General features: G+C 36.5%; 3 protein-coding genes across 3 annotated transcripts in view; 1 reads left to right on the top strand and 2 right to left on the bottom strand.

Moving 5' to 3' along the window:
• Nucleotides 1-22,365, bottom strand: part of LOC139757791 (uncharacterized) — a 64,652-nt gene extending 42,287 nt beyond the window's left edge. Inside the window, exons 1-3 of the mRNA XM_071678604.1 lie at nt 22,227-22,365; nt 3,659-3,789; nt 1,258-1,454 (exon numbers count right to left, since the gene is read on the bottom strand). The gene's annotated coding sequence lies outside the window, so the exon portion shown is untranslated. The remainder of the gene's footprint in view (nt 1-1,257; nt 1,455-3,658; nt 3,790-22,226) is intronic.
• Nucleotides 556-19,784, top strand: Acat2 (Acetyl-CoA acetyltransferase 2). Its single transcript, XM_071678609.1, has 8 exons — nt 556-734; nt 2,557-2,678; nt 5,986-6,098; nt 6,213-6,412; nt 8,771-9,000; nt 11,402-11,593; nt 12,628-12,790; nt 14,204-19,784. Exons 1-8 carry the CDS (start codon nt 686-688, stop codon nt 14,323-14,325), a joined length of 1,191 nt encoding a protein of 396 aa, XP_071534710.1. The 5' UTR covers nt 556-685; the 3' UTR covers nt 14,326-19,784.
• Nucleotides 21,437-27,790, bottom strand: part of LOC139757793 (protein O-glucosyltransferase 2-like) — a 28,896-nt gene continuing 22,542 nt past the window's right edge. Inside the window, exons 9-10 of the mRNA XM_071678608.1 lie at nt 27,645-27,764; nt 21,437-23,735 (exon numbers count right to left, since the gene is read on the bottom strand). Of these exons, the coding sequence (XP_071534709.1) occupies nt 23,607-23,735; nt 27,645-27,764 (249 nt within the window). The 3' untranslated portion in view covers nt 21,437-23,606. The remainder of the gene's footprint in view (nt 23,736-27,644; nt 27,765-27,790) is intronic.

Raw genomic sequence — 27,790 nt, 5'->3', positions numbered from 1 at the left:
TAAGCATTCCCACTTACGAATCGCAGTCATGCTCGTTATTTTTTTTTTGAGAGCTAACGCCATTCAAAGCTGTTTCCTGCATTTTATAAGAATTAATATAATTTTTCTGACATCTTAAACTAAGGTGTCAGTACAAAATACAGGAAATACTTTGAATGTTAATGGAACAATACAAAACTGGCAAATGTCGGCGATAAAACAATTCATGAGCTTACCAGAGAGCTTAGCCATGAAATCAATTTAGTGAGTCACGGAAATCCCATGAGGAAGTCGTCACGCTTAACTTCCTTAATTATATCGATTTCCTGAAAATTACCATAAAAATCTCCCTTGTGTGGCCAAAATATAACAACTTGAAAAATCTCCCTTGTGGCCAAAATATAACAACTTAAAAACCATTTCCTTATTGATAATTTTGCAAAATTCCACAATAGCTCACAATTTGTGTTTCATATATCTCGCATTACCCTTAAATGTTGATGATAATCATTATTTTTTTTTATAGACAAATATTTTTCCGTCCGTTTTCCCTGCCGGTGAGGGTGTGTTGACACGCGTCCCAGACGACCAGAGTCTCAGTCCCCGAGACCAGGAGAGTCAGTACTCCGGGACGTTACTGGACTGCTGACTCGGATTCACTCTTCATCTACTCTTACACGCACAAATTAATTGTTATTTAACCGGGATGGCGACTAACCGCGTTGTTATATTATCTGCAGTTCGCACACCTGTTGGTACGTGAAGATTTATCTGGCATATAATATTATATCTGGAGTAAGAGACTGTAGTTTCACATGTATATTGGGGGCAAGGGAGTTTAATGTTCTGCTTTTTGATATGTAAATGGGACGAGAGAAGAACTGTCTACAGTTGGAGACAAGATAGGGCAATATTAATTAACATATGACCAGAGGGAACAAGAAAGTAGTGTCTTTTTATAAAGATGAAAATAATAGTGTGAATCTACTAAGTGAACTGTATATTAATTTAGGCAAGAGATGAGAGTAGAAGTTAAGGATTGGGGGAGTTCCTTCACAGTAGTTGTCATGCTGGAATATTGAGTAAAGTTGTATAACATGTCATGTAACTCTGATATGGGATCCCTATTATATAAGTTTCTCAGTACAAGATAAAGTTTACTTATTGAGTCAGATACTATGTCCGACATTATACAAAGGAAAATTACAGAAATTTTTGGTTGGATTGTAAATGACTTGTATGAAGAGAAACGATTTAATTGATGTGGCAGTTACTCACAGATCTCCCTCCTCTGACTGTAGGCCTCCTGTGGAGTCCTCTTGTTATAGGTTTGGTTGGGTTGTTAGCATTGATGTGGTTAGGACTGGTTTGGTAGGTTTACCGAGTCTGTAAATGTTTGTGAACCGAACTGCCGGTAGGTGTCGAACTGCCTGGCACCCTTTCTTTAGATATGCCTTTAAAGCCTTTTCTGTCACCTGCAAATATACATGAACATCATATCAATGAGGGTTGGGTCAAGCACTGATTAGATTCTGCTCAGGTCATCCACTTATTCGAAAATTTCCCTATTTGCAATCACTCTGCTTCATCTTACTCATGAAGGTTTCAATGCATCCTAGTACTGGATCACATTTCTAACTTGTAAACTTATTTATCACTCATCAGTGTGATTTTTTATCTATTTGAGGCCTTCATAAAGTTACAGTAAACCTATCGATACATTCCCAAGTTTCTGGTATCTCAGCCCGTCACAATCTTTCAGTTATTGTATGTCTGTTGAACCATATTCCACTATTAATAAAGTTAGGTTGAAAATGAGATAATTGTCAATTGTTTGGGGAACACAGGTGATATTTATCTAGATTTATTGGGTCCCAGATATGTTTCACAGACTTACTTTTCACACCTCACCTTTTTTTTGATCTACATAGCCCTCCCCGCTGCCAGTTGTTATTATTAGTAAAAAAAAAAAAAAAAAAAGAAAGTCATGCCCCACTCATTCTATTCTTCACACACCATACTTCCATTACAAAACAAATTATTGTATTTCAAAGCTACTAGTGTGGAATACCTAAACCATACCATTATTGGTAATGATTTTCATACAGCTGCGGTTACATATATTGACATGACATTGTTGACAGATGTTACTGGAATCTGCCTGCTTGAGGTTACACTGCAAGTGAAAAGTCACCTCTGCAGAGGCTGTATCATTAGGAAATGTCATTCCAAAGGAGTTTACATTTCTTTGCCACGGGATAGTAGTGCAGACTTGGGCTGCAGGAACCTTTAGAAAGGTCCTGGATAACACCGAGACTCTCTTAGAAATTGGTCCTAGGGTAATTGTACATAATAAACATTATTGTCATCTTTTGTCTTTAAATAGATCGTTTCTGTGATTTGACTTTAATTTCCATCAACTGTAACCCCTTACTCCATAACCACACTTGCTCCATCACCCCGATGTGACCATATCATGCTCTTTTAGGTGAAGCCATAAGCTCATATACTTAACTGAGTCAAGATATATTCCTCCTTTGTGTGGCAGGTATTTATTTACGCTTTTTATATCTATAGGCTCATTGAATGGATCACTATCAACATTACGGTCCCATGAATTGGGTGCTGTTGTTATTAAAGAAGCCCTGGCTCGAGTAAGAATTGCACCTGAAGATGTTTCTGAAGTACTGTTTGGACAGGTAAGAAAACTTTTGTTTCTCAGATGGCATCCCACCACAAGTAGGCTGCATTTTTTTCCAGCCACAAATCATCTTGCAAGCTTTTCAAGTAAATTTCATGAACTCACAGTTAAACATTCTCTCATCTTTGTATTTCATTGGATTTTTTTCCAAATATTTGGAATACTTAACAGGCACATGACTTTCCGCAAATGCACCAAATGCTGATTTTGGCATTTCACATGATATAAGTATGGATATGCATATTTAGGAATGGCATAAGGTTGTAAATAAAGTTTCTTAAAGAGGACAAACATATGTTACCGAGATAGTATACTATTCCTTAAATTAATCTGCTTACTGTATAAATTTTGCTGTCGAAATTGTAGTATACTGTATATGTTTTGACTTACCTGCATATATTTTGACATTTTAATGCATAATTTATAAATGGGAAAAATAATTTGTGACTTAGGTACGTATCTGACAGACAGTTGGGTCCATGACACTACAAATGATAGCAGTGAAGGAACAGTCTGTAAGTTGAATGAAAAATAGACTCCCTCCTTGTTGATAGTAAAGTCTGGTAATAGGGGATTTTAGTTACAATCAATCTGTCATTGAAAATTTAGACTTTCACGGAGATACTGAATCATGGAGACATCAGTTCCTAAAATGCAAGCAGGAGAATTCCTTGTATTAGCACATCACCGAGCATATGAGAGCCAGAGGGACTGATTCATTACTGCTGCTAGCACTTACGCTTAGCAGCATTGAAATGGAGCATATTAGATATGATACACCAGTTGGAAAAGTGATCATGCAATGCTTGAGGCTGACTGTACGGTTGAAGGAGGAAACAAAAGGGTGGATCGGAGGGGAAACATGACGCATGTTAGCTGTCATTAGGATTGGCCTCATCCCTGTAGGTATTTGTGTAATCACAAAATTACATATGCAGATATTTTGATTTACAGTGAATACATTAAAAAATTTCTTACAAGATTCTGTGGTTTTCAGTTGTAAGTTGCACTTTCAACCTGAATTAAACAAGACCATGAGAGCCCATCCAATCTCGTTTTTCACTATTCTTGCACCATGTTAGTTTTGGTAAATGAACTTGCACCACCAGCTGAAAATAAAAGCAAAAAGGCATTCCATTAGCTGAGAGAAAGTAAGAATGGCTCTCATTCCTTAATTATCACTCTTGAGAAAGCTTTGGCAAAATATGACTTTGTGAAGCATGGAAAATATTTTGTGTTGGAGATCCAAAGGGTGGTTTTTATTTTTTAGTTGGACATCTAACTTGGAAGTTTTGTGGGGGCAAGAGGCCATTTTATTTTAACCCTTTATCATAGTACTGTGTAAATGGAAGCAGGTAACTGTATACCACTCACAACATGAATGGGAGGGAATTTGGCTTACTGGAAAGAAGATACAGCCATGTATCTTTGTTCCTTAGAATAAGTATTATCTTTTTATGGAAAGTTGTTTAAAAGAAATGCATTTTGAAGTATGTTGCCTTATATCTAATGAAACTATTTTGGTGGAAATATTGTTTTGTTTTCATTCTTTAATTTAGTTTGCTGCTCATGGTTCTTACAAGTAAAATTATGTTGAACCTTGGGGATGAATGCATGTGTCATTGATTAGCTATACTACACCATTAGTTTCAGTAGAAAATAAAAAGATGTAGGCATAGAAAATCAGAGAAGAATGTAATATATATTGGCTGCAGAGTAAAAATTGTGATGGGTGGAGCTGGTTTTGTTGCAGGGTGGAGGTACAGTATGTGTATTTTTATAACAATAGAAATCCTTTGAGACTTGAATGCAGCCTTTTGTGGGCTTCATTTTTTTTTATTTGGTAATGTAAAAATTATTCATTCCAGGAGGTCTATGATATTTTAGTGGGACCTTTCACTATATTAGGTACTTAAAACAAGTTTTTCTCAATCCACTCTTCCCATACATACATGTAATTACATTTAGGGAACTACTCACACACATGGGCCTATGTGCTTTAGTGGTTATGTTATCTGGCCATGACATAGCACATTCCTGCCCTGGTTCTAGCCCACATGGATTCCAATCTAAGGCACAGCATTTGCCCCCAGCCAATCCTAGCTGTTCAACTCCCCTTCAGGGCTGATCAGTAACTGGGTACCTGACTAACTTCGGTGTGTGTTTGTGTGTACTCACAAAAGAATGAAGACAATACATACATACCAGGTTAAGTGATGGGGAAGTATGAGCATAAAAGTCTTGCTGTAACACTCAAATAGTATTTGCACACTTATTTCTAAGGTATAGGAGAACAAGGAACGAGTATAGTATGATATCCATAATTACCCCAGGACCCATTTTTATGAGAGTCCTGGTGATATCCAGGACCTCTTTCTAAAAGCTTCAGCTGCTCAAGTCCGTGCTACTTTCGTTAGCAAGTTAATGTAGACTCTTTTGAAGCGGGAAGTTCTTTTACAAGATTGTATTCCCAGTGTTACATCATTGCCAAAGGTGACTTTTCACTCATGGTGTAACCTCTTGCAGATGAAACCTGGCAACACCTAAGCAGGATAAAAAAGGAGGAACAGAGAGTATTGTGAAACAGGTAGGAGAAAATACAAAATTTTCAACAAATTCAACTGCAGTAATTTGTCATATAAACAGCATCTATTCAGGCTAAGGGCCTCAGTGGGAACAATCATAGAGGATGATGCAAGAATACGTAAGGAATTGAAAAACAAGTTCAAAAAATATATTCATGTTGGAGGATGCCATAACCCCAACCTGGTGAGATGGAATGAAGAGGAAGTTTTAGAAAGCATGAGGTATCTAGAAAAAAACAATAACATAATACTAAATAGTCTTGACTCATACAGTTCTCATGGTCCTGATGAAATTTCTCCCTATGTGCTAAAGATGTATGCAGATATGCTAGACAGAGTTTTGGAAATACTGTTAATGTTGTTGGAAAAAGGTAGGGTGTCAAGGGAGTGCAAAAGTGAAAAAGTCATTCCTGTTTATAAGAAAAAAAAAAAAAAAAGACCATGAAGAGGTACTGAATTACAGACCATTCTCCCTGATGAGTATAGTCTGTAAGGCGATTACAATTACATAATGACACGCATTTACGAGATCCAAGGTTTAGGCTCATAGAAAAGCTTTTAAGAAGCTCTAAAGGATGATCTTTACTTGTAGTTTTACTACTGTATTGAATTTCTTTTTATGATCAACTTAGTTTTTAGTATCAGAACTGCTTTAATGTCTTATTTTAAATACTTAATTTTTTCATCTATTTGCATATGATTATTACATTTTTTTTGTAGGTGTTAACTGGAGGACAGGGTCAGAACCCAGCTCGCCAAGCAGCTGTTAGTGCTGGCCTCCCCTACAGTGTCCCATCATCAGTTGTCAATATGCTTTGTGGCTCAGGTCTCAGGTAAGGATATCAATATGGATGATGACATTGCATGATTAAGGTGGTGAATAACATGTATAACAGAATTTTTAACTGTTTAGTAAGTATTGTGATTTGTAGTGTGTTTTTGTACAGATCAGTTTGTATGGGTTACCAAGCAATAATGGTGGGAGATGCAGCAATAGTAGTTTGTGGTGGTCAGGAAAGCATGAGTCAGGCCCCTCATGCTGCACACTTACGCTCACCAGTAAAGATGGGATCTATGACCATGGTAGACACAATGATGTTTGATGGATTAACAGATGCTTTTCATGACTACCATATGGGAGTTACAGGTAAGAAATATTTGTTTTAAGTTATTTTTTATCTTTCACAAGTATGTAGATTGTTTATAAAACTAAAGAGTAAATTTCATACCTTGTTTTGTAGTCTCTTGAAAGGGACATTGTGGTGAAATGATACTTTCTTTTCACGGCTCAGGAGACCTGGAGTATAAACTTATTCTAGGTAGGGTTGAGTGTGTGTTATTACTAATTATTTTATGGAGAAATCTCTTTACTCATTTTATATTTCACCTCAACATTAATGGAAGATAGCATAAGATGACATTGGTTAATGTCTTATTAGGTATGTCACACAAATATGTGGTATTTATTGCAAGTATTATTTCAGACATTCCTTTTTTCTTAGAGGCCTTGGATTAGTGGAATTATAAAGAAACTATGGTGTAATAGCTATATGGTTCATCCTTAAGCTTTCATTTTATTTAAACTACTATACTGTTTAGCAGATGATTTTGGTCTTGTTTCTTCTGGAAGTTGTTGTGGGAGATTTAAGGGATTACCTTTTCTCATATCTCTTTTTCTTTGTTATTTTCATATTACAGAGCCACTTGACAAGCCCTAACTTCACTCTTCTTTCGTTCTTACTTATAGAAAATGCTGATAGAGGAGGGAAGGATTTCCAGCCTCCCATTTCCACCCCTTTTAATTACTTTAATGTTATATGTGGGTCCTGTTATTTTTATGCTGTGTTCAATATATGCAGAAGCACTGGACCCCTCTCATCCAAATCACTCCCTAACTAATGACCCACTGTTAAGTAGAAATAAAAAGCTTACCCTTGTCTCATACTTCAACTACCTTATTACCACTATTTGCTGCTTCAGTGTTCAGTGTTTTGCTCATATGGTATCCATGAGGAAAAATAAACAAGGAAAAGTTTAAAAGTTTTTAAAAATGCACATGATGAAAGGGGACAACTTTTTTCCATTGATGCTTGCAGCACCAACAAATGGATCTAGTCTGACACATGTGACTTACAACATTGGTCATACACCCTGAATTTGTTTGTTGTATTGTGTATATCCTCAATTTTGTACAGCTACTGTGTGATTGGAAAGAGTTAAAGTGAGTCATGTGCTTGTGGAAAGAAGAGAAGCTGGAAGAGAATAAGCATGGAAGTAAAGTTTAAAGCATTTCAAGGCATTTTGATGCTGGTCAGTGTGGTTTTGATATTGCCAGGACTATTGGTTTCCCTACTATTTTATATTAGTGAAAAAAAAATGAGGGGGCAGTTTTAGAGAGGCATTATGCCTCCAATATGAAACCGTTCAGTGCAATGAAGATTGCTAGTACCAAAGATTAAGGTATGGAGAACACAGTGAATATAATGTGTCTGGATTGAAGATCAGATTCAGTATAACATATCAGTGCTAACAGTACTATATTTTCACTTTAACACAATGTTTTTCAATCTGTATTTCTTACTTAAATACTTATAGTAATAATATACAGGGTACCTATATTGTACTGTATGTTTCTTGGCTTTTATTCATTATTTTTTTTTAAATAAGTTAAGATCTTGGGAAGAAAACCTCACCTTTATTCCATTGAATCTTCTGGTAAGCTGGGTGATAATATTGCTTTTTATTTTTATTTTTTGTACTGCATCTTCAACAATGTATAAACCCAGGTACCCATTTCATCAACCAACCTTTGGGAGAATGAACAGCTGGGTTCCCCTTGTACTGACTGCCACAACCAGGATTTGAACCTATACATTAGAACCTGGGCAGCCCATGAATGTGTCATAGTCAGTGATACCACAGTGTCAATACATAAATTTTCATCTCTCTTATTTCATATAAATGATTAGTCCTAAATGTTACATTGCAGAAACACAGTTACATCAGCTATCTTAGTCATTATCTTTGTCAATGTTCATCCAAGTTCTGTCAGCTGCAACCAGAGTGTTACACATGGTAATTGAATCTAAATATCATTTCATTATATAATTCCTTAAACTCAATGTTAAGTGACCAAAATTTGATATCACAGTTTATAGAACCTACTGATATCAAGGACAGCTGCATAAACTTAAAGGCAGAAACTCAGCCAAAAGATTTTGCCTGTAGTTCTCAGTCTGCCACCAGATGCACCCAAAGTGATAATTTATGGGTGCACAGAATCCCAAAGGAACCAGCAATGGTAATAAAAGGTTTGAAAATGGTACTGAAAAAATCTGAAAAGTACTTGTGTAAAAAAATGTACCGTACCATTTTGAATTGCCAGCCTTGCTTACAGTACACTGTGCCACCTCTGGCAAGCAAATTTGTACCATTTCAATGATATTTAGCATCTCATTTTCTTTCTCTTGCAAGTGCCTGTAATATATTTAGTTTACCATTTCAGCGGAGAATGTGGCAAAGGCATGGAATATAACACGAGCCCAGCAGGATATGTTTGCCTTGAAATCTCAAGAAAAAACAGAGGTTGCTCAAAAAGCAAGCCACTTTGACCAAGAGATCATACCAGTTCTAGTTCCAGGCCGGAAAGGTGCAACAGAAGTAAAAGTGGATGAATTTCCACGAAATGGCTCAACTATGGATGGTTTATCCCGTTTAAAACCCTGTTTTGTTACTGTGAGTATGAAAAAGATTTTTACATGCAATTACAGATGCACGTGTTATCAGTACTTTACCTTCAAGTGTTACATAGTAACCATATCAGTTATCAGAGCAAGAACAGCTGGATGATAACTCTGCTATGCATTTTAATTGGCCTTATTTACAACAAGAGATTAGTATTATAGTATCATATGCTGTATACTTTAGGGAAAAAATCCTTGCTGCAATTTCACTCTTAAATCCATATCACCCTCCATAAAGGATCTGTCAATCCTATCATATGCTTTTCCTAGATCCCTATATGGCACTTACAAATAAGTTTCTCCCTCTTTTTCACACACATTCTTCATAGGAACAACTAGCTCACATGCCCCAACCTCCTGAAGGTGTGTTACTTCTTCCCAGTCATCATCTGTGAACAGCACCACAACTCTCATATACCTTAGTAGATATACTTAGCAGACTGTTTCTGATATGTAATTACTTATTCCTCAACAAGGAAGCATCAGTGGGGCAAATATGCAGTCTGTGAGGAATGAGAGGGCCTGGGAAGTGAGTCAGTTCTTGTTTGTTGATGACACAGTACTGGTGGCAGATTCAAGTGAGAAACTGTAAAGTTGGTTAATGAGTTTGCAGTTGTGTGTAAAAGGAGGAAGTTGAGAGTAACTGTCAATAAAAGTAAAGTTAATTGGTTTGGCAGGGTTGAGGGAAGTTGGATGGAGCAAGTTTGAATGGAGAAAAATTGGAGGAAGTGAATTGTTTCAGATACCCGGGAGTGAACATGGCAGGGAATGGAACCATGGAAGAGGAACTGACTTGTATGGTGGCTGAGGGGCAAGGTTCTGGGAGTGATGAATGATATAGTAGTCCCTGCAATATTTTATGGAGGCAAGGCATGGGCTATAGATGAGGGTGGATATATTGGAAATGAAATGTTTGAGGACAGTATATGGTGTGAGGTGGTTTGATCGAGTAAGTAATGAAAGGGCAAGAGAGATGTGTGATAATGAAAAGAGTGTGGTTGACAGAGCAAAAGAGGGTGTGTTGAAATGGTTTGGACATATGGAGATAATGAGTGAGGAAAGACTGACTGAATATAGTTGTGTGTGTGTGTATAATTCAAATTGCCATTTTTGTTTCACCTACCATTATTGAGGGGCACTACACATGAACTTAACCAATCATGAGGTACCTTATCCAGCACCATACATAAACTGAGTTGCCAGACAAGGGCAAGAGAGATGTGTGATAATGAAAAGAGTGTGGTTGACAGTGCAAAAGAGGGTGTGTTGAAATGGTTTGGACATATGGAGATAATGAGTGAGGAAAGACTGACTGAATATAGTTGTGTGTGTATAATTCAAATTGCCATTTTTGTTTCACCTACCATTATTGAGGGGCACTATACATGAACTTAACCAATCATGAGGTACCTTATCCAGCACCATACATAAACTGAGTTGCCAGACGAACTGATCACCACCATCCCCTCTTGAGAAACTTGCCCCTAATCTCATCCACTCCCAACAGCATCACATTTAATCTTGTGCAAGGCTTTCACTTCCTGCTCTCTGTCCCATTCTTCTTGATTCGTCATTACATTCCAATTCATCCCAAGCTAAATCCTTTTGCCTCCTTATCATACAACACATGTAGCAGTTCTTTAAAATACCCTGTCTCTTGTGTCACACCTTTATTTACCACTTTCTCATCTTATCTCTGTCCATTCCATTTGTTCTCTTCTTAACTAGTCATTTACTTCCAAAGTAATTTCAGCTCTGTACCTTTCTGTTGATCTCCAACCACTTTCTCTTGTACTCTTCTCATCATGCACACTCCTTCCTGTGCATCACTTTCCATACATGTTCCCTTTCCTATTTCACTTGATTTAGCTTCCTCATTCCACCACACTTTACCCTTCTTATACTTCCTACACATCATCTGCACACTTCAGCATTGCTCCCCTAAACACCTTTCGCATCCTATTTTTTTCTTTTATTCTTAACCTACTTTCATGGTAATGATGTTTCCAGGAGTTAAAGGCCACATTTCTAATCTCATTGACCTTCTAAACTCCTGTCACAAGTATATCACATCTTTCCCAAAACCCACCTGAAACTTCCACACTTACTGAAACTAAGAAATGATTAGATATTATATCTGCCCTTTCATTTTCACATAAATCTCATCTGCACACAGGACAGTTGGCACATGATTCATTAATCCTGTTGACCCTCAGAACTATTCACCCATACATATTTGTGGTTGCACTGTTGTCATAGCCATGAATTCCCACTCACCATTTCTCTTTCATTGCAGCCCATCAGTCTTTTCTCTACTTTTCCATACACTGTGGATCCTATGACCCCTAGTTACTGGAAAGTGTTATTTAATTGATTATCTATTCATGTTACAGGATGGCAGTGGCTCAGTGACGGCAGGAAATTCATCAGGTATTAATGATGGTGCTGCAGCATTAGTTTTAACAAGTGAGAATGAGGCTAAGAATCGAGAGGTCAAGCCCTTAGCCTCAATTGTTGCCTGGGCACAAGCAGGGGTAGACCCATCCATTATGGGTACTGGGCCTATTCCTGCCATCAAAGCTGCTGTAAGTAGATTATCAGGCTTAACAAAGTAGTATAGTTGTAACTCATTCACTTATTGACAGCCTGTGAATTCTGAAGGTCATGTTCAAAATTGTGTTATGGGTGGTAAGGAATTATGTGAGCTTGGGGTGAATGGATTTGTAAGATATCTTTGATATCAAAAGAGTAGAATTAAGTACATTAGGGTTAAGGAGTCTGGATATGTTAAAGGAGAAATACAGTAGAATTTGAGAACTTGATGAGGGATACATAAGATGCAGAAAGAAGGGGTGATGTGGTACAAGAGCACTTTCTTCCCATCTGTATAATCTGGAATAATGTAAAGTTCATTGATGAGATAGAGAAGACAGTAATTTCTCTACATTGAGAAGGAAATTGTGGAAATTTTTTTTTTTCACAATATTAGAAAACAATGTAAGGGATAAAAATATAAAAAGGCAAAAAAGAGTTTGCTTAGTCTTAGGCCTTGGTATGAAATAATGATTAGCTCTGGCATTGGACACAAATTTACATTTGAATTACAAAACTGTGAATGTGGATAAAAAGGAGGGTACTGTGATTGTTAGAGGGGAACAGGAATGTGAAACTTAGTTGAGATGAATGTTAGATGTAGTTAAGGATGTCCAGAGAAAACTAACATTACACAGGGCTGAGGGTAGACAAAATTCTGGTATAATGAGGAAAATATTATGTGTGAGAGCAGGTTTGAGAGTTGTTGGGAAAAGCACTACAGGCTCTTGTTAAATATTTCATTAAAGCAGTCTTCCAGTGTACTCAACACCCTAGATGCAGCTAATATTTAGTTGCATCATGGATCACATATAACAGTCACTCCCAACTATCTCATCTCATATCATGCAGTGCCCCATCCATAAAAGTTATTAAACACTCCAGATGTCATTATATATTCCTGATACTTGTATTTTTTCCTTCCTAGATGAGATTCCCTCTTTCCACACATTCTTCAGAACCTTTACCCCCTTCCCCCACCCTATGACTCGCTAGTGTAAGAGTAATTAAAAGACTTTTTTTACAGTTGAAGAAAGCTGGCTGGGACATACATAAAGTAGACCTGTGGGAGCTAAATGAAGCTTTTGCTGCTCAGAGCTTAGCAGTTATCCAAGAACTTGGCATTAATATGGAAAGAGTTAATGTCAGTGGTGGTGCCATTGCTTTGGGCCATCCAATTGGAGCATCAGGTAGGAAATATTCATGTATTGAACGATGACCAAAATAAAATTCTTATAATTTTTGGCTGTATATTTTTAACTTAATGTAGATTAAACTTAGATATAAACTGACAGTACCTGTATATGTAAGATTAACAAAACTATATTCTTACATGCCTTATGGGTGTGGAATAGAAATGCAGTGATATCTCTTTTATCATGCTCTCATTTGCAGCTTCTTAGTCTTTAATTTACATGATCAAAAAAGTTAGAAATTTTCAGCCCTCATTTTAGATTTAGCAAAAAATTAACAATATTTTTATACTTTATCATCATGGGAAAGTAAATTGCTATGACTATGATTAATCCTTCATAGTGTTCGTACAGTTATTCAGCTTTTTATATCATTTTTACAAAGTATTATACTTTTGGACCCAATCAGTACATGAATATGATTAATCCTTCATAGTGTTCATACAGTTATTCAGCATTTTATATTATTCTTAAAGACAAAGTATACTTTTGGACCCAATCAGTAGTCAGTACTTTTAAAGTTGTGTGTGTTAAAGGTAACTTAAGACCAAAGAGTATGGTTTAGGATAAACTTTTTGGATTAAACTAAATTAAACTAGTCCATATGTTCCAGTGCTGTAGAGTTCAGCGTGTAATGGTTGTAACTTTTTGTGACACTGTAGCCTGTGTTGGGGATTGTTTGCATCAGTTCTGCAAAATAATTAGTAGATTGAGTCGGAAGATGCACTGCTACAGAGATGTACAGTGTGAGTGTTAGCATGGTAACATATTTTAGCAGAAGAGTGAGACTTTTACATTTATTTAACCTTTACTGTCAAGAGAGTGGGGAGTTGTAGTCAAGATATAAGGAGAGACCTAATGATGATTGTCTCTGTGTATGTGGGTGGGTTGGGCCACTCTTTCATCTGTTTCCTTGTGCTACCTCGCTAATGCAGGAGACAGCGACAGAGCAAAATAAAATAATAAACAATGAAGCTTCCTAGGCAGGAGCTGCTTATGCAGGTAAGAAACTTGTGAGAAAGGAGGAATTCATGTGAGTATTCATCAGAGGTAATAGACTAAGGGAAAACATGAAAGAAATAAGGATTGTAGTAGGAAGGCAGAAAAAATGCTTTTATGAGATTAGGCTAAATACCAAAACAGCCCTGGCACTACCTTTGAGAGGTCAAGAATGTTAATTGATGTGAATTTTAGACTTGAAATATTGTATATGGTAGAGAGCTAGAGTTCAAGAATCAAATTAGGGAAAATAGACCAGATATCATTGGAGTAGTGAAGATCAGATTAGGTGTGCAGCAAAGATCATGCACATCAGAGGTGATGCTAAGGAGAATATTGAGTAAATTTTTGGATTCTGGAGTTTATTTACGGTCCTGTCAGAATAAAAATATTTTCTTTTTCCTTTTCCAGGTGCAAGGATTCTCGTAACATTGCTTCATGCTATGGTTCGTCTTGGCAAAAAGCGTGGAGTAGCAGCTCTTTGTGTTGGTGGAGGCATGGGTATTGCTTTGTGTGTTGAACGCCTCTGTTAGCATTGTTGTCATAAATTTTTCGCCGAGTCTTCAAGTTTTTAATTTGGGCTTTTTAAAGAATTTTACATCATACATACATACACACAAGCCTCCGTTATGTAGTGGTTTGCATTACTGACTATGAGACGGCATAAGCGTACATTGGGTAGGGTCTGAATTGGTTAGAATTCTAGATGCAGCCAATCCTAGCTGTTTATCCTCCTTTCAGGGCTGGTTGATAAAAGGGCATCGAGATTTGACTATGATATGTGTGTGTGAATGCACCAAAGTAAAGACATGATAAAAAAATACATAGTTAAGAGATAGCAATACAAGTGTAAAACTCTTTCCCTCTAACACACAAATAGTAATCACACACAAGGGAGAATGGATCTGTCTACTTTTGAGTAACCCCAGGATGTATCCTTTGTCATGCTGCTGTTGTTTTCTACTGCCACACATATTTCATAGTAATATACCTTGGGTTTATGAGAAACAATTTTCAGCCATTTGTCCAACTTTTTTGGAGATTTCAATACTCAATCTATATATTTCTAAGTTTGTTTGGCAGAACACTGAAGAGTATTTTTGTTGTTCTCAGAGTCTTTCCAGCTTTCTTTGTGAGCTCTGGAGAACATTTGCTTGGTGCCTTTTTTTAAATGTCATGAAATTTTTCTCATCCAGTTTGTGAAGTTTTATAGTACAAATTTTTTAATTGCGTATGTTAAACTTGTTTTCTTGCAAAAATTACAATTCATCTTCTTTGTAGCCTGTTTCCTATACATCATTTTCAGTTTTTCATGTTCATTTGTTCAACTCCTTCAGATTTATTGTACTTGTAAAATTTCCTTAATACTTTGTTTATTTTAGCTTGCTTTGTTGGTGACCACACAGCACAGTAGCATTCACTTTTGTTTTTGTAATGCATAATGACCAGACATCGACCATTTTTCATCATTACATCTCTGTCTCTTGTAGTAAAATTCTCATATTGAACTGCTCATTACCCTACCCAGTACTGTAGTAAAAAATTTTCAGTGTGGTCTTCATTTTCCACCTTTTTTGTTTAATGTTTCTCTTGAATCTTTAACATTTTCTTTCCTTTTAATCTCTCTCCCTTTGTGCAGTGCTCAGGAAGCTTTTTTCTTTAAAAATACGTATGTAACTGTATAGTAATACATTACATGTGTGGGTACTAAGCTTATGAAATGAATAGCACTGTTAACCATATAATGTCCCTCTTGACAGCATAATGTAAACACATGTCATTGCAATCTGACATAATTTCCAATAAATATATTTAATTATTTTGTACATCTACATACATTTTGTATTAAGTCTGTTTACATTACTTATACACATTTTCTGCCTGGGCAGCACAAACATGACGTATTGTCCTTCATGACATTTTGATGGTTTTGTACCTGCTGAGTTGAAAAACAATATGGGTGAAGGTAGTATATACATTGTCTGAGTTGCCAGTAATATGCTTCTTACCACACCTGGGTTTTTTTAAATGCCCATAACTATATGTGGCACACTTGCAGTCAACTACCAGAGCAGAGGAATCTTGTATTATATATGACACATCAGGAGTCATCGGGGTTCATGTGGAGTGACTGTGTTTTTTCTGTGGAGTAAATACAGGGTAATTAAGGAATAAATGTTCAGTGTGGGAAAAGCATCTTGGGCATAAAGGGTCATGTGATGAAATGATGTTGGTAATTTGTGAGAATTGGATGGTGTCCCGAATACAGATTAAAAAGTGTATCTTGTATGTATATGGGATGGTAGGGATCTAGGCTGTTGCAAGAAATTGGGTACCTAGCACTGAGATGTAGGATTATATTCAAATCATTTTTGTTTTATTGTGTAGTTGTTCATTTTTTCTGGTGTGAGTCAGACAGTGATTTTTGGGATGGTCTTATTTTTAATAGTTTGTGGTTTTGTTTGGTGGTTTTGACAGGGTGGATGGCCTGTCAGGTGAACATATTTAAGGTAGAGTACATGAAATATTTGTAGAGTTTGCAAAACTGGCACCAGTAAGTGTGCTGAGGGAGGGTGTTTAGCTCTTATGGCCTTTGTGATGACTTTTTTTTATATAGCTGAGTGTAAACAAATGTGGCCTTTTTTTGTCTGTTTTCCTGGCACTAACTCGCTGAAGCAGGAGGTAGTGATGCTGTTTCCTGTGGGGCAGGGTCGTGCCAGGAATGGATGAAGGCAAGCAAGTATGAATATGTACATGTGTATATATGTATATGTTCATGTATGAGCATTTATGTATATATATGTGTACACAAGTGGATGGGCCATCTTCATCTGTTTCCTGGTGCTACCTCACTGACACGGGAAACGGCAATCAAGTATAATAATAATAATGTGTATATATATGTGTTCGTGTATGAGTGGGTGGGTCTTTCTTTGTCTGTTTCCTGGCACTACCTCGCTGATGCGGTAAATAGTGATCAAGAATAATAATAAATATATATGTATGTACATGGATACAAATGTGTATGTGAGCGGATGTGCCTTTCTTCATCTGTTACCTAGCACTACCTTCCTAATATGGGAAGCAGCAATCAAGCATGAGAAAAAATATATATGTCTATTGGTTTTACTAGACTTTGCCTTCATAGGATTACACCTCAAATAGAAAGTTACCTACTTTGAGGTTTTATACTTGTCAATATGAAAAGGAGAACAGTCTCTGAGTAACTTCCCAGTCTAAAGGAGCCCATCACATTTCTGCTACTGACTGTAGCAATTTGCTCCCTCCCAATAAAACACAAAATATTGTGGGCATCACATATGACACACAGCCTTCACTTCCACATCATAAACATCAACATGAAAGCTACACAAATTGTATACCCTTTGTAAACAAACTGGTACCATAATTGGTCAAGAAAAAGAACCCCATAGTACCCCCCCTACAAACAAATTCTGCTGCACCACCCTAAACTATGCCTCACCATTTCCAAAGGAAATATAAAAAAAAACTACAAACCACACAGAACAGATTTCAGAACAATAATCTGCTGCCTAATGACCACAAACACCAACAGGAAGAAAAAAACCCCTCCCAATACAATCCTACCTCAGTATGCTGGGCATTCATTTCTTTGCTACAGCACGAGACTCTTCCCATCCAAACCATTCCAAAACTAACCACCAACTCCCAACAGAAACAAAAAAGCATACCCCCTACTTCAGATTTCAGCATCTTGTAATCAGAGAATTCACCATCCCAACAGACACTATACAAAACATATACAGACCAAAGTGAACAAATGAGCACTAAGCAGCTGCCTACCAAAACTTGGTGTTAATTATCACCCCATTAAACACACTCATCAGAAACCACACATCCACAAGTTACACTTTCTTGTCTATGCTCAGAACATCATCCTTTCCTGAATACTGCAAACATCATTTTAACACATCTCAAGACACTTCATAACTATGATAAAACTACCAATAAAGACTCTATACAATTAATGATGAAGTGCCCCACACCCCCTGCATTGACACATACATAACATCACAACACTTTATGACCTGTGGTCCCTTCCAGTAATTGTGGCCAACTACCTGAGTGCTTCAGGAACTGTAAAAGAAAGGAGGCATTCCTTGGGTAGGAAGGTAAGTAAAGTAAAATTATATATATATATAAAGGCAGCAAGTATGAATTATGTACATGTGTATATATGTATATGTCTGTGTATGTATGTATGTATGTGTATATATATATATATATATATATATGTTGAAATGTATAGGTATGTATATGTGCGTGTGTGGACATGTATGTATATACATGTGTATGTGGGTGGGTTGGGCCATTCTTTCATCTGTTTCCTTGCGCTACCTCGCTAACGCGGGAGACAGCGACACAGTATAATAAAGTGATAGTTTGATTAAGTATATTTTGATATAAATACAGCATATTGTTGTTAATTGTTATCATATTGTCTTCCAAATGTGATGTAGAATAATAAGAAAGGCAAATGATGATGACTACTTAAAAGATTTTTTATTGCAATCACAATGTTTATTGCTAGTGTGATTGTTGTTTATTGTTAAAATCTGCCTTATATATGCATAGGAAAACTTACACTAAGATTGTTGTTGAGCTTTCATTTCTCTACTGTTTTCAAATAGAAATATTTTGTATACTGATATACCCTAGATAGGAGTAAATATGAAATACTTAAATTTTATTTCTAATTAACTGGATGTATGATAGTTGTTGAGTTTGTCCAATCATACTTTTAATATTTTATCCTGAAAATGAATATAGTATTATATTCAGAAAAAACACTGTATTACTTTGAAAGTCCAATTACTGTACTCTACATTGTTGAGACTGTGGCAAGTCAAATAAGTGGAGATGGATACCTAGATGTTTTTAATAATACTGTATTTAAGAAATATTAAACCACTAAAACTACAAAAAATAAAAAAAATTTCTTGCACAGTACTGAATTGTACATGTACTCATCAAATAATGCAAAGGTTTCTTTGAGGTTTTGCAGCGTATGTCTAGGGGTATATGAAGCCTCTATTAAATTAGTTTTACATACGTCAAACAGATCTACCCCACGGTTCACTTTTCTGTGTTTAATTATCTTTTGCTGAATATTGAACACCAAATGCTTCTCGTTCTTTACATTCCATGCTGATGACCTCGACACACTTTCACTGTCTTTATATGACACTGTGATGGGATTCCTCTTTCTGGTAAAATTCCAGTGCCAGAGGAGCAGCCACCAAGAACACAGCGAAGGACTCTGATTTTATAATAACAATGACCTTAGGTGCCTAAAGAGGAGCACCTTTGATGGCTAAGTCTTTAAAGATTAAAAGTTCTCATTTGGAGTCTAAAAGTTGGAAGATGGGAACTTCCAAGTTTAATTTGCAATGATATTTTGATGAATCCTGATGAATAAATGGAATGATATTGGTAGGTTAGCTAATTGGACTTTCTCTGTATTAGAATGTTAACTGAGAGATAATTTGGTATAGTCCTTATAGACATTCCTAATTTTCAGCAATGCATGTTATATTTGTTAAAGATACTGATATTTGAACAATTTGGAATAATTTCAGGTCATGCGTTAACTTATTATTTTGTTAATCTTTTCATTAGTCATTTATCAAAAGTCTGCATGTGATTTAGAAAAGCATAAAGCTTTATTAAATTCCAAGAGTTTTGTGATGTGTAACAAAATTCCAAAGCTGTATTTTGTTAATTTTAAGTAATGTTAAGTTAAATATAAACTAATTATTTAATAGTTTTATTACTGTATTTGTTGCAACACACTAGTTGTGAATGAATCTATGTTGTTAAATTTACAATGCTACATACATTTTCAGCAGTTCATATGTAAGTGGTTAGGTGGTGGTATACTTTGTAGTTTATTTATAAATAAGAATATATTTTATTTTCTGGGCTCAAGTATACATGCAATACACTCATCCATGGAATTTTTATTTACAAATATCCTTAAGGATATGTAAGAAAGATTGCTTCTCTCATGTTCTCTGTGTGTGTTGTAGAAGGTGACTAAGAGTGGCAGGACCTGTGGGCTAGAAACCCTCCCCTTCCTTTATTTCAATATCTTAGAGTCGGAGCAGAAAAAAGAGCCAAGCAAGGAGTGCTCACCCTTCTCAAAAGAACAGGCTGGAGTGTCTGAATTTTATTGGATGTAACCAAGATCAGAAGGGATAGATAGCATGACTGAGGGAAGGAACCTGGATTTTCTAGCTCTATGAGTGTAACACAGCTCATGGGTACGAGAAGAGAATTGTCTGGGAATGTCTTAGGGTTAAAATCAGGTGGTTAGTGTAAGGCTTGAGAGCTACGGAAGGGGTGGCACTTCTGCTGAAGAAAGCATTGTGAGTATGTGTGGAAGATTGAAAGGAAGTGAGCTCCAAACTGATGAGGATGAAAATGAAGGTGGATTACAAGAGGCAGGTGGATTATAATGCAATTTTACCTGATAAAGTGGCTGGTAATGCAGCTGAATTTCTAAAGAAGGGGTGACTGTTGTTGCTTGGTTGGTTAGGATTTTCAATGTATATATGTATCTTGGTGAAGTGCCTTAAGATTGGTGGAATGCACGTCTAGTACCAATGTACAAAGGCAACAGAGGACAGAGATGAGTGTTCAAATTATAGAGGTATAGTGCCAATGTACAAAGTATACCAGGTAAGATGTACAGAAGATTAGTGACTGAATGAGTGGTGGCATGCTCAAAGCATTGGAATAAGGAGGAACAGAATGGTTTCTGGTGTAGCAGAGGATGCAGGGAGCTGGTGGTTCTTGGAGAATGTGTGTGAAAAGAAACAGAAGGAGTTGTATGTGGCATTTATGGATCTGGAGAAAGCAGTGCCTACCTAATGTTCCAACCCATTACTTCAACCAAATGCTCCTACCTACTACTATTACCTAATGTTTCTACCTAAAGCTCCTACTTTAGGTTTGGACATACAGAGAAAATAAGAGAGGAGAGGTTGACAAAGTAGGTATTTGTGTCAAAAATGTATGGGACAAGAATGTGGTGACAGAAATGCAGTTGAAATTATAGAGTGAATAAGATTTTGACTGCTTAGGGCTTGACCATGAAGGAGGGTGAAAGACATGCATGGGATGTACTGAACTAGAGTGATGTGGTATACAGGGGGGAAATATGATGGACTATATCAAGGCACATGAAGCAACTGGGGGAGCCACAGAAAAGCCTGTGAGGCCTGGCTGTGGAAGGGGGGCTGTGGTTTTGGTGCATTACACACGACAGAATATGGATGCAAGTGAATATGGCCTTTTCTTCATCTGTTCCTAGTACTAACTGCTACCTCACTAATGTGGGAAATAGCAAAAAGGCATAAAATAAAAGATTTATGAATTTTCTACTTTTCTGTAGGCAAAGGATGTAAAAATGAAAATCCTTAGGCTTTTCTAGAGAGTAACTAGAAACAATAAAAAATTTCCTCATGTTACCACATTTATAATCATGTAAAGCATGACATACTGGTTCCTGACTATTGATGGCCTAATAGTTTTTCATTCAAACTGACTGAATTTTTCAGATGTATAGGGAAAGTAACAAAAAATTAGCATACATCAAAAGATGAGCAACATAAAATATATTTAATCTTTAAAACAAAGCACTGGAATTGAAATATTCTAAACTATTCTTTCACATCTTACTTTCTAAAATGAGTATTTTTTTTCCTTACTAAAGTACTTTAATGCTTTGTGTATTGTAGTTTCAGAAAAATGGGACAATGGTCAGGGCATCCCATGAGAGTTTGTCAATCAAATACAGAAACAATACAATACAGTTACTATCCTCTAAACAAGCTACATTTGCAGTAAATGGTGAAAAATAAGAGCAAATATTATTCTCTATAGGGAATGCACCTGTTTGTGGTTACACTATGAGTGAAAAATAACCTTTGGCAAGGCTGTATCATCTGATGATGATTAAAGGGAGCACAGACTTGTTACAGGACTTCTCACTCTAAAGGAGTCAATTATCTCCCTGCTACCAGAAGTAGCACAGCCCGGAGCTGCAGGTGCCCTTTCAGTAAAAAGGATCCTGAGGTTATATTATAATATTTCTCTATTCACGCTACATTTACAATACATGTAACAATAAAGGTATACCTCCCTATGCATCACAGATGTGTTCCTGGAGATCATGATATAAGAAAAAACATAGACAGTAATGTTCTACACATTCCAATGAAACTTACGAGTAACTGTGCATTCCCAGGGACATCTCTAGTCACAATTTTCACATTAAAAACATAATATATATATATATATATATATATATATATATATATATATATATATATATCCTACAGTACTTAATGATTTTAAGCTCTTTAATACAATCATATTTAACACTTACCCAACTGGTTGGAGATTTTAGATGTGAAGATAGGTGAATGGAAGGGCACTGTAGAGTCATACAAATGATGGGCCAGGTTCTTCATCTAAGAGTCTCTTGACATATCCGTCCAAAGTTAACTGAACAGATTTCCTTTTTCTGCTAGCATGTCCCTCTTATGGGCTTAGGCACACTTTATCAAAACACTAAAGGGATGAGTCCACTCTTGGTTTGGCTCATTCTCATTAACACTTCACTATTTTGTCCAAAGGCTTAGATGATTGGAAATCATTTCAGCAAATAATATTTTAACAGTTTTCAGAGTTACTGTGGGTTTTTTTTGTGTAGGTGTCTGCTAATTTAATAGGGCTATTTTCTTGTTTATGTTTTGTTGATACCATAGATTATTTAGCTTGAACCAAAATACGTTTTTATAAACATTTCATATACAATTTGAACTAAAATCCTTAAACTGAATTAAAAGTTTACATACTGTGTGAACCACAGTAATCACTCAAATTCTTCACTTTTGACATCTTGCAAGAAAAGTTCATCATTTACATTGAGACATGATTATAGCATCACAATAAGGATCCCACTCTGAATATATATATTCAGTGCTTTTTGGACTCCCTTGAAGATTAAGAATGAGCCAGTGTAATTAACAATCTCCCCTCCATGTGCTGTCCTTGTCACCCAGAGGCCATGCAGTCATCCCCTGACACTGGTACAGCCTGTTGCTATCAAGGAAATATTTTATTTAATCCTAAACATCATTCCTCCTTAGGAGAGAGTGACTGATGATGCCTCAGAGAAAGTCAATTGTTAGAAATGCATGGAGAAATTCCTTATGGTGAAAAATGGGGGCAAAAGATTCCATTTGAAGCCTGAGAGACTAACCCAAGTGAACACTTCCATGAAAAAGTACATTAACCTGAAAATTATATTTCATATGACATTCATTTAAATATGATAATTGAAAAACATGTTCTCTATGAGTTGTGGTGAAGTAATGGATACTTAAGGAGTGAGGTGATTTGTTTGATGTTTGTTTGGGGGTCAACTTGAATGGCAAGTATAGGTCTGATCCTGAAGTTTGGGATGAAAATTTTGGGGTCAACTTGTATGCCATGGTGTATGGTATTATTTGAGGAGGACATATGATGGAAAGGCATAGTGGGGTGTACCTGTATCTACAAGAAATACGATTTACAAAGTATAGAAATTTTTCAATATTTCAATTCTAAAATTATACTGCTGAGGTCACTTTTAACCATGAATAACCAGGGTAATTTATAACTTAACTATATTTATCACCTTTTAGAGTATCCATGCATGTACTTTTATTCTTGATTATGATGTACAATGAAAATAAAGATAATTTTCATTTAACATTTAAAACTAAAGTTCATCATGGCGATTCAAGCGATGACACTTGCAGTCTCCAAACCGCTTCTCATTCTCTCTGGTGGGTATAAATTCCATTCCTTTTCGCACTACCACTTCAGATCTAAGTCGCTTACTCCACTCCTTCAAAAAAAAGAAGCAAACGAAATTAAGATTAATAAAGATAGATTTTCTCCTCTCTTACATAGCTCAATAGGGTTCCCAGAGTATCTAAAAAATTTCTACAATTATACAGTAAGTTTCGATGAATAATTATATGAATACTTAAACCTTAAATGAAAGAAGACAATGAAAGACAGGCAACATTAGTAATATTACAACTGATGCAATGTAACTCAAAAACAGATATCCCCATTTCAGAGTGACATGAGTTACAGTAATATCATGATGTTCTAAGCACTGATGATGCTGCTTTTGGAATTTCAAAGGGAAGTGTATCAGTCTGTCTTCTGTTTGAAATAGTAAAGGAGGGGTATAGGAAATCATACATTTCTCTGGGAATTAATTTGCATCAAGTAGGTAGAAGAACATTTAAGAGAGAGAGTGCATGCAACATTCATGGATTTGGAAAAGGTACAATTATATTAACACAGAAGCACTCAAGAAACTATACAGCATACTTATGAATCCAATTAATATATTTTTCAATAGTGCTGTATCAATAACTGGTTGCATGAATGAGTGGTTTGAAACAAATTCTACAGTGCATGAAGGTTGTACAACGTAACCATGGTTGTTCATCTTCATCATTAGGTCATTATGTTACAATTGGAGGGATGGTGTAATGATGAACCACGCCGGAACCCAATGGAAGATACCACATTCATTGTATAAAGATGATGGTGATGAAAGAAGTAGGGTTTTCAGTGTCAATGTGGTAAGGTCAGGGTAAAAGCTGTCTCAAGGGCTCATGCCAAGCTGAGGCTTGGCAAATATTTAACATTAGGTAGGATGCTTTCAGATGTGTATGAAGATACTGAATGGAAATGATATTATAAGCCAGAATCTTGTAGAAAGAGATGGGCAGTCCCAGTGTAATTTCAGTTTGAATGGAGGTTGATATGATTTTAATTAGTTTTGGTGCCCGAGAAAGATGATCAGTAAGAATGGCACAGGAGAGCAGAATCTGATACAAGTCATATATGGGAGAAGAAATCAATGTGCACAAAAAAATTTGAAGAATGGGAAGAATTAATGACAGCTTGTGCAAAGGGGTCTAGGTGGATAAAGAAATAAGTGGTAGGGATGGGTAATGTATGTAGTATGGTTGGAAATAAAAAGAAAAAATAAAAAACACAGAAAGATGTGAAGAAACTGTAAAAAACACTCAAAATGAAAGCCCTTTAGAACTGTGCTACTGGAAGCAGCACAGCCTTAGGCTGCAGAAGCCTCTGGAAAGAAAACCTAGGTAACTTTTGGACTCTTGCTTACAAAGTGTCCTGGGTAATTATAAATGAAAATAAATAAAATCAGAGGGCATAGTAATACAATTAACGAACAGTAAAACAGACTGAAAAGGAGAACAGATGCAATGAATGAACTTCAAGCTACAGATATTAATATGACTTCATTGGAGCAATGATGTCATTTTTTTGGGAGGTGATGGTTGGGATATTTTCACATGTAGAATTATCAAACTAAGTGAAAAAATAAAATACGCTTGTAATGAGTTAAAGTCCATGTTCACTTTTACATAATGGACCCTAGTTCAGGAGGACTGTGAGAGAACTGTGAACCCAGAAAGGGAGTGCTCAACATCCTTAAAGGATTAGGTTGGGATGTTTAAATGTCTGATATACCAAGATGAAAAAGAAGAAATAGGTAACATATTTCTAAAGAGGAACCTGGATGTTTTGGCTCTGAGTAATGTTAACCTGAGAGGAAGAATAGACTGCGAATGTCAAAGGGGTAAAGTCTAATGACAAGATTGAATAAGGCTGGGAATGGCACTTCTACTGAAGGAGTTGTGAGAATGTGTTACATTTGAGTGTAAGGAGGTGAGTTTCAAGATGCTGAGGGTGAAAAAGAATGTGCATGATGAGAATTGATTTATTGTCAGTGCTTATACATAACAGTAGTGAGAGGAGTGAGGAAGATAACAGTGTTTTGGAAAGAGGTTAGTGGTTGCATCAGTAATTCTGATGCAAAGGACTGAGTAATAGTGTTACAAGATCTGAATGCAAGAGTTGGGGATGTGGTACTTTAAGGTACAATTGGAGGGCATGGTGTACTGAATGGAAATGAAAATGGAACTGCTTATCAATTTGTGTGCTGAAAAAGAACCCCAAATTGTGAATGCTAATAGTGGTAATTCATAACCTACATGAGTGGTATTGAAGAATTAGATTTATATTTTATTGAGAATATTACTAAATATATGGTTAATCTGGCCATAATTCCTGCCACATGGAAGAAATATTGAACAGAGCAAAAATAAGTGTAGTAAAACAAAAATCTGGACACTGAATTAAAGAATATCTATGAGAGAAATATGCATTCTTCAACAAGAAAGATTTTTTTTTTTTTTTTTTTTTTTTTTTTTTATACTTTGTCGCTGTCTCCCGCGTTTGCGAGGTAGCGCAAGGAAACAGACGAAAGAAATGGCCCAACCCCCCCCATACACATGTACACACACACGTCCACACACGCAAATATACATACCCACACAGCCCTCCACGGCCCACCCCGGACGCTCCACATGCCCTGATTCAATCCACTGACAGCACGTCAACCCCTGTATACCACACCGCTCCAATTCACTCTATTCCTTGCCCTCCTTTCACCCTCCTGCATGTTCAGGCCCCGATCACACAAAATCCTTTTCACTCCATCTTTCCACCTCCAATTTGGTCTCCCTCTTCTCCTCGTTCCCTTCACCTCCGACACATATATCCTCTTGGTCAATCTTTCCTCACTCATTCTCTCCATGTGCCCAAACCATTTCAAAACACCCTCTTCTGCTCTCTCAACCACGCTCTTTTTATTTCCACACATCTCTCTTACCCTTACGTTACTTACTCGATCAAACCACCTCACACCACACATTGTCCTCAAACATCTCATTTCCAGCACATCCATCCTCCTGCGCACAACTCTATCCATAGCCCACGCCTCGCAACCATACAACATTGTTGGAACTACTATTCCTTCAAACATACCCATTTTTGCTTTCCGGGATAATGTTCTCGACTTCCACACATTTTTCAAGGCTCCCAAAATTTTCGCCCCCTCCCCCACCCTATGATCCACTTCCGCTTCCATGGTTCCATCCGCTGACAGATCCACTCCCAGATATCTAAAACACTTCACTTCCTCCAGTTTTTCTCCATTCAAACTCATGAAAGTACGTTAGGTGGCCATGGTCAGGTAAAACACAGAGCAGATGAGAGGCTGATAAAAATCTAAGACAGTAATGTAAAAGGTATGAGGGGCTGGCATACAGAGAGGTGGAGACATCTGGCAGTAGAATCTTTTTTTAAAGCTAAACACTCAAAAATGACAATGAGTGACTATCAAATGTAGTAGAGCTATTCTGTTTGAAAATGTTGAAAGATAAATGGAATATTATTATACAACACCATAAATCCTTTTATGAGGTACATGCAGTTTAAAAAGCAGCATTTAACATAGTAGCATGGATATGATGTACTGTTTTGGAGCAAGAAGATCCTTAACTAGACTCTACCCTTTTCTATCCACCAATGATGATACAGCCTTGCTAAAATTGACTCCTTGCTTGTGGTATAATCACTTTTGGACAAAGGCTAGTAAAATATATGCAGTATATGTTTCAATGAAGATTTACACAATGAATGACAATCTAGTGATCCTGCAGTGTTAAAAACTAGTCATTCTACTTCAGTGTAAAGAAGCTATGGATATGTGTAGATGACCCTTAAGACTGCATGCACATGATCCATTTTCATGGGAATGTAAATTAGAGATAAACATAATAACTATGTATAATGTATCATGCTTTTTTTGATGCCACTGCATCAATACACATATGATATCACAAAAAAATTAACTCACCTTAAACAAAGCAGCATGATAACAATAAATATCTTTGGCCATGAGATTTTCCTGTACATACTGTCTACCATTCTGGCCAATTACCCTAGCCTTTTCGTCATTAGATCTTGCCCACTCAATCTGGAATACATGGCTGTACTAAATGA

Source organism: Panulirus ornatus, chromosome 28 (genome assembly GCF_036320965.1).
Source record: "Panulirus ornatus isolate Po-2019 chromosome 28, ASM3632096v1, whole genome shotgun sequence".
Classification (NCBI taxonomy): Eukaryota; Metazoa; Arthropoda; class Malacostraca; order Decapoda; family Palinuridae; genus Panulirus; species Panulirus ornatus.
The sequence above is the reverse complement of the archived record's forward strand: the minus strand, read 5'-3'. Positions and strand labels throughout refer to the sequence as shown.

Bases quoted from the DNA above. Each gene is read 5' to 3' on its own strand.
- Acat2 (XM_071678609.1), top strand. From the start codon at position 686: ATGGCGACTAACCGCGTTGTTATATTATCTGCAGTTCGCACACCTGTT. The intron at 2,679-5,985 runs GTAAGAAAACTT...TTTTTTTTGTAG, and splicing joins CTGAAGTACTGTTTGGACAG to GTGTTAACTGGAGGACAGGG. The intron at 12,791-14,203 runs GTAGGAAATATT...TTCCTTTTCCAG, and splicing joins CCATCCAATTGGAGCATCAG to GTGCAAGGATTCTCGTAACA.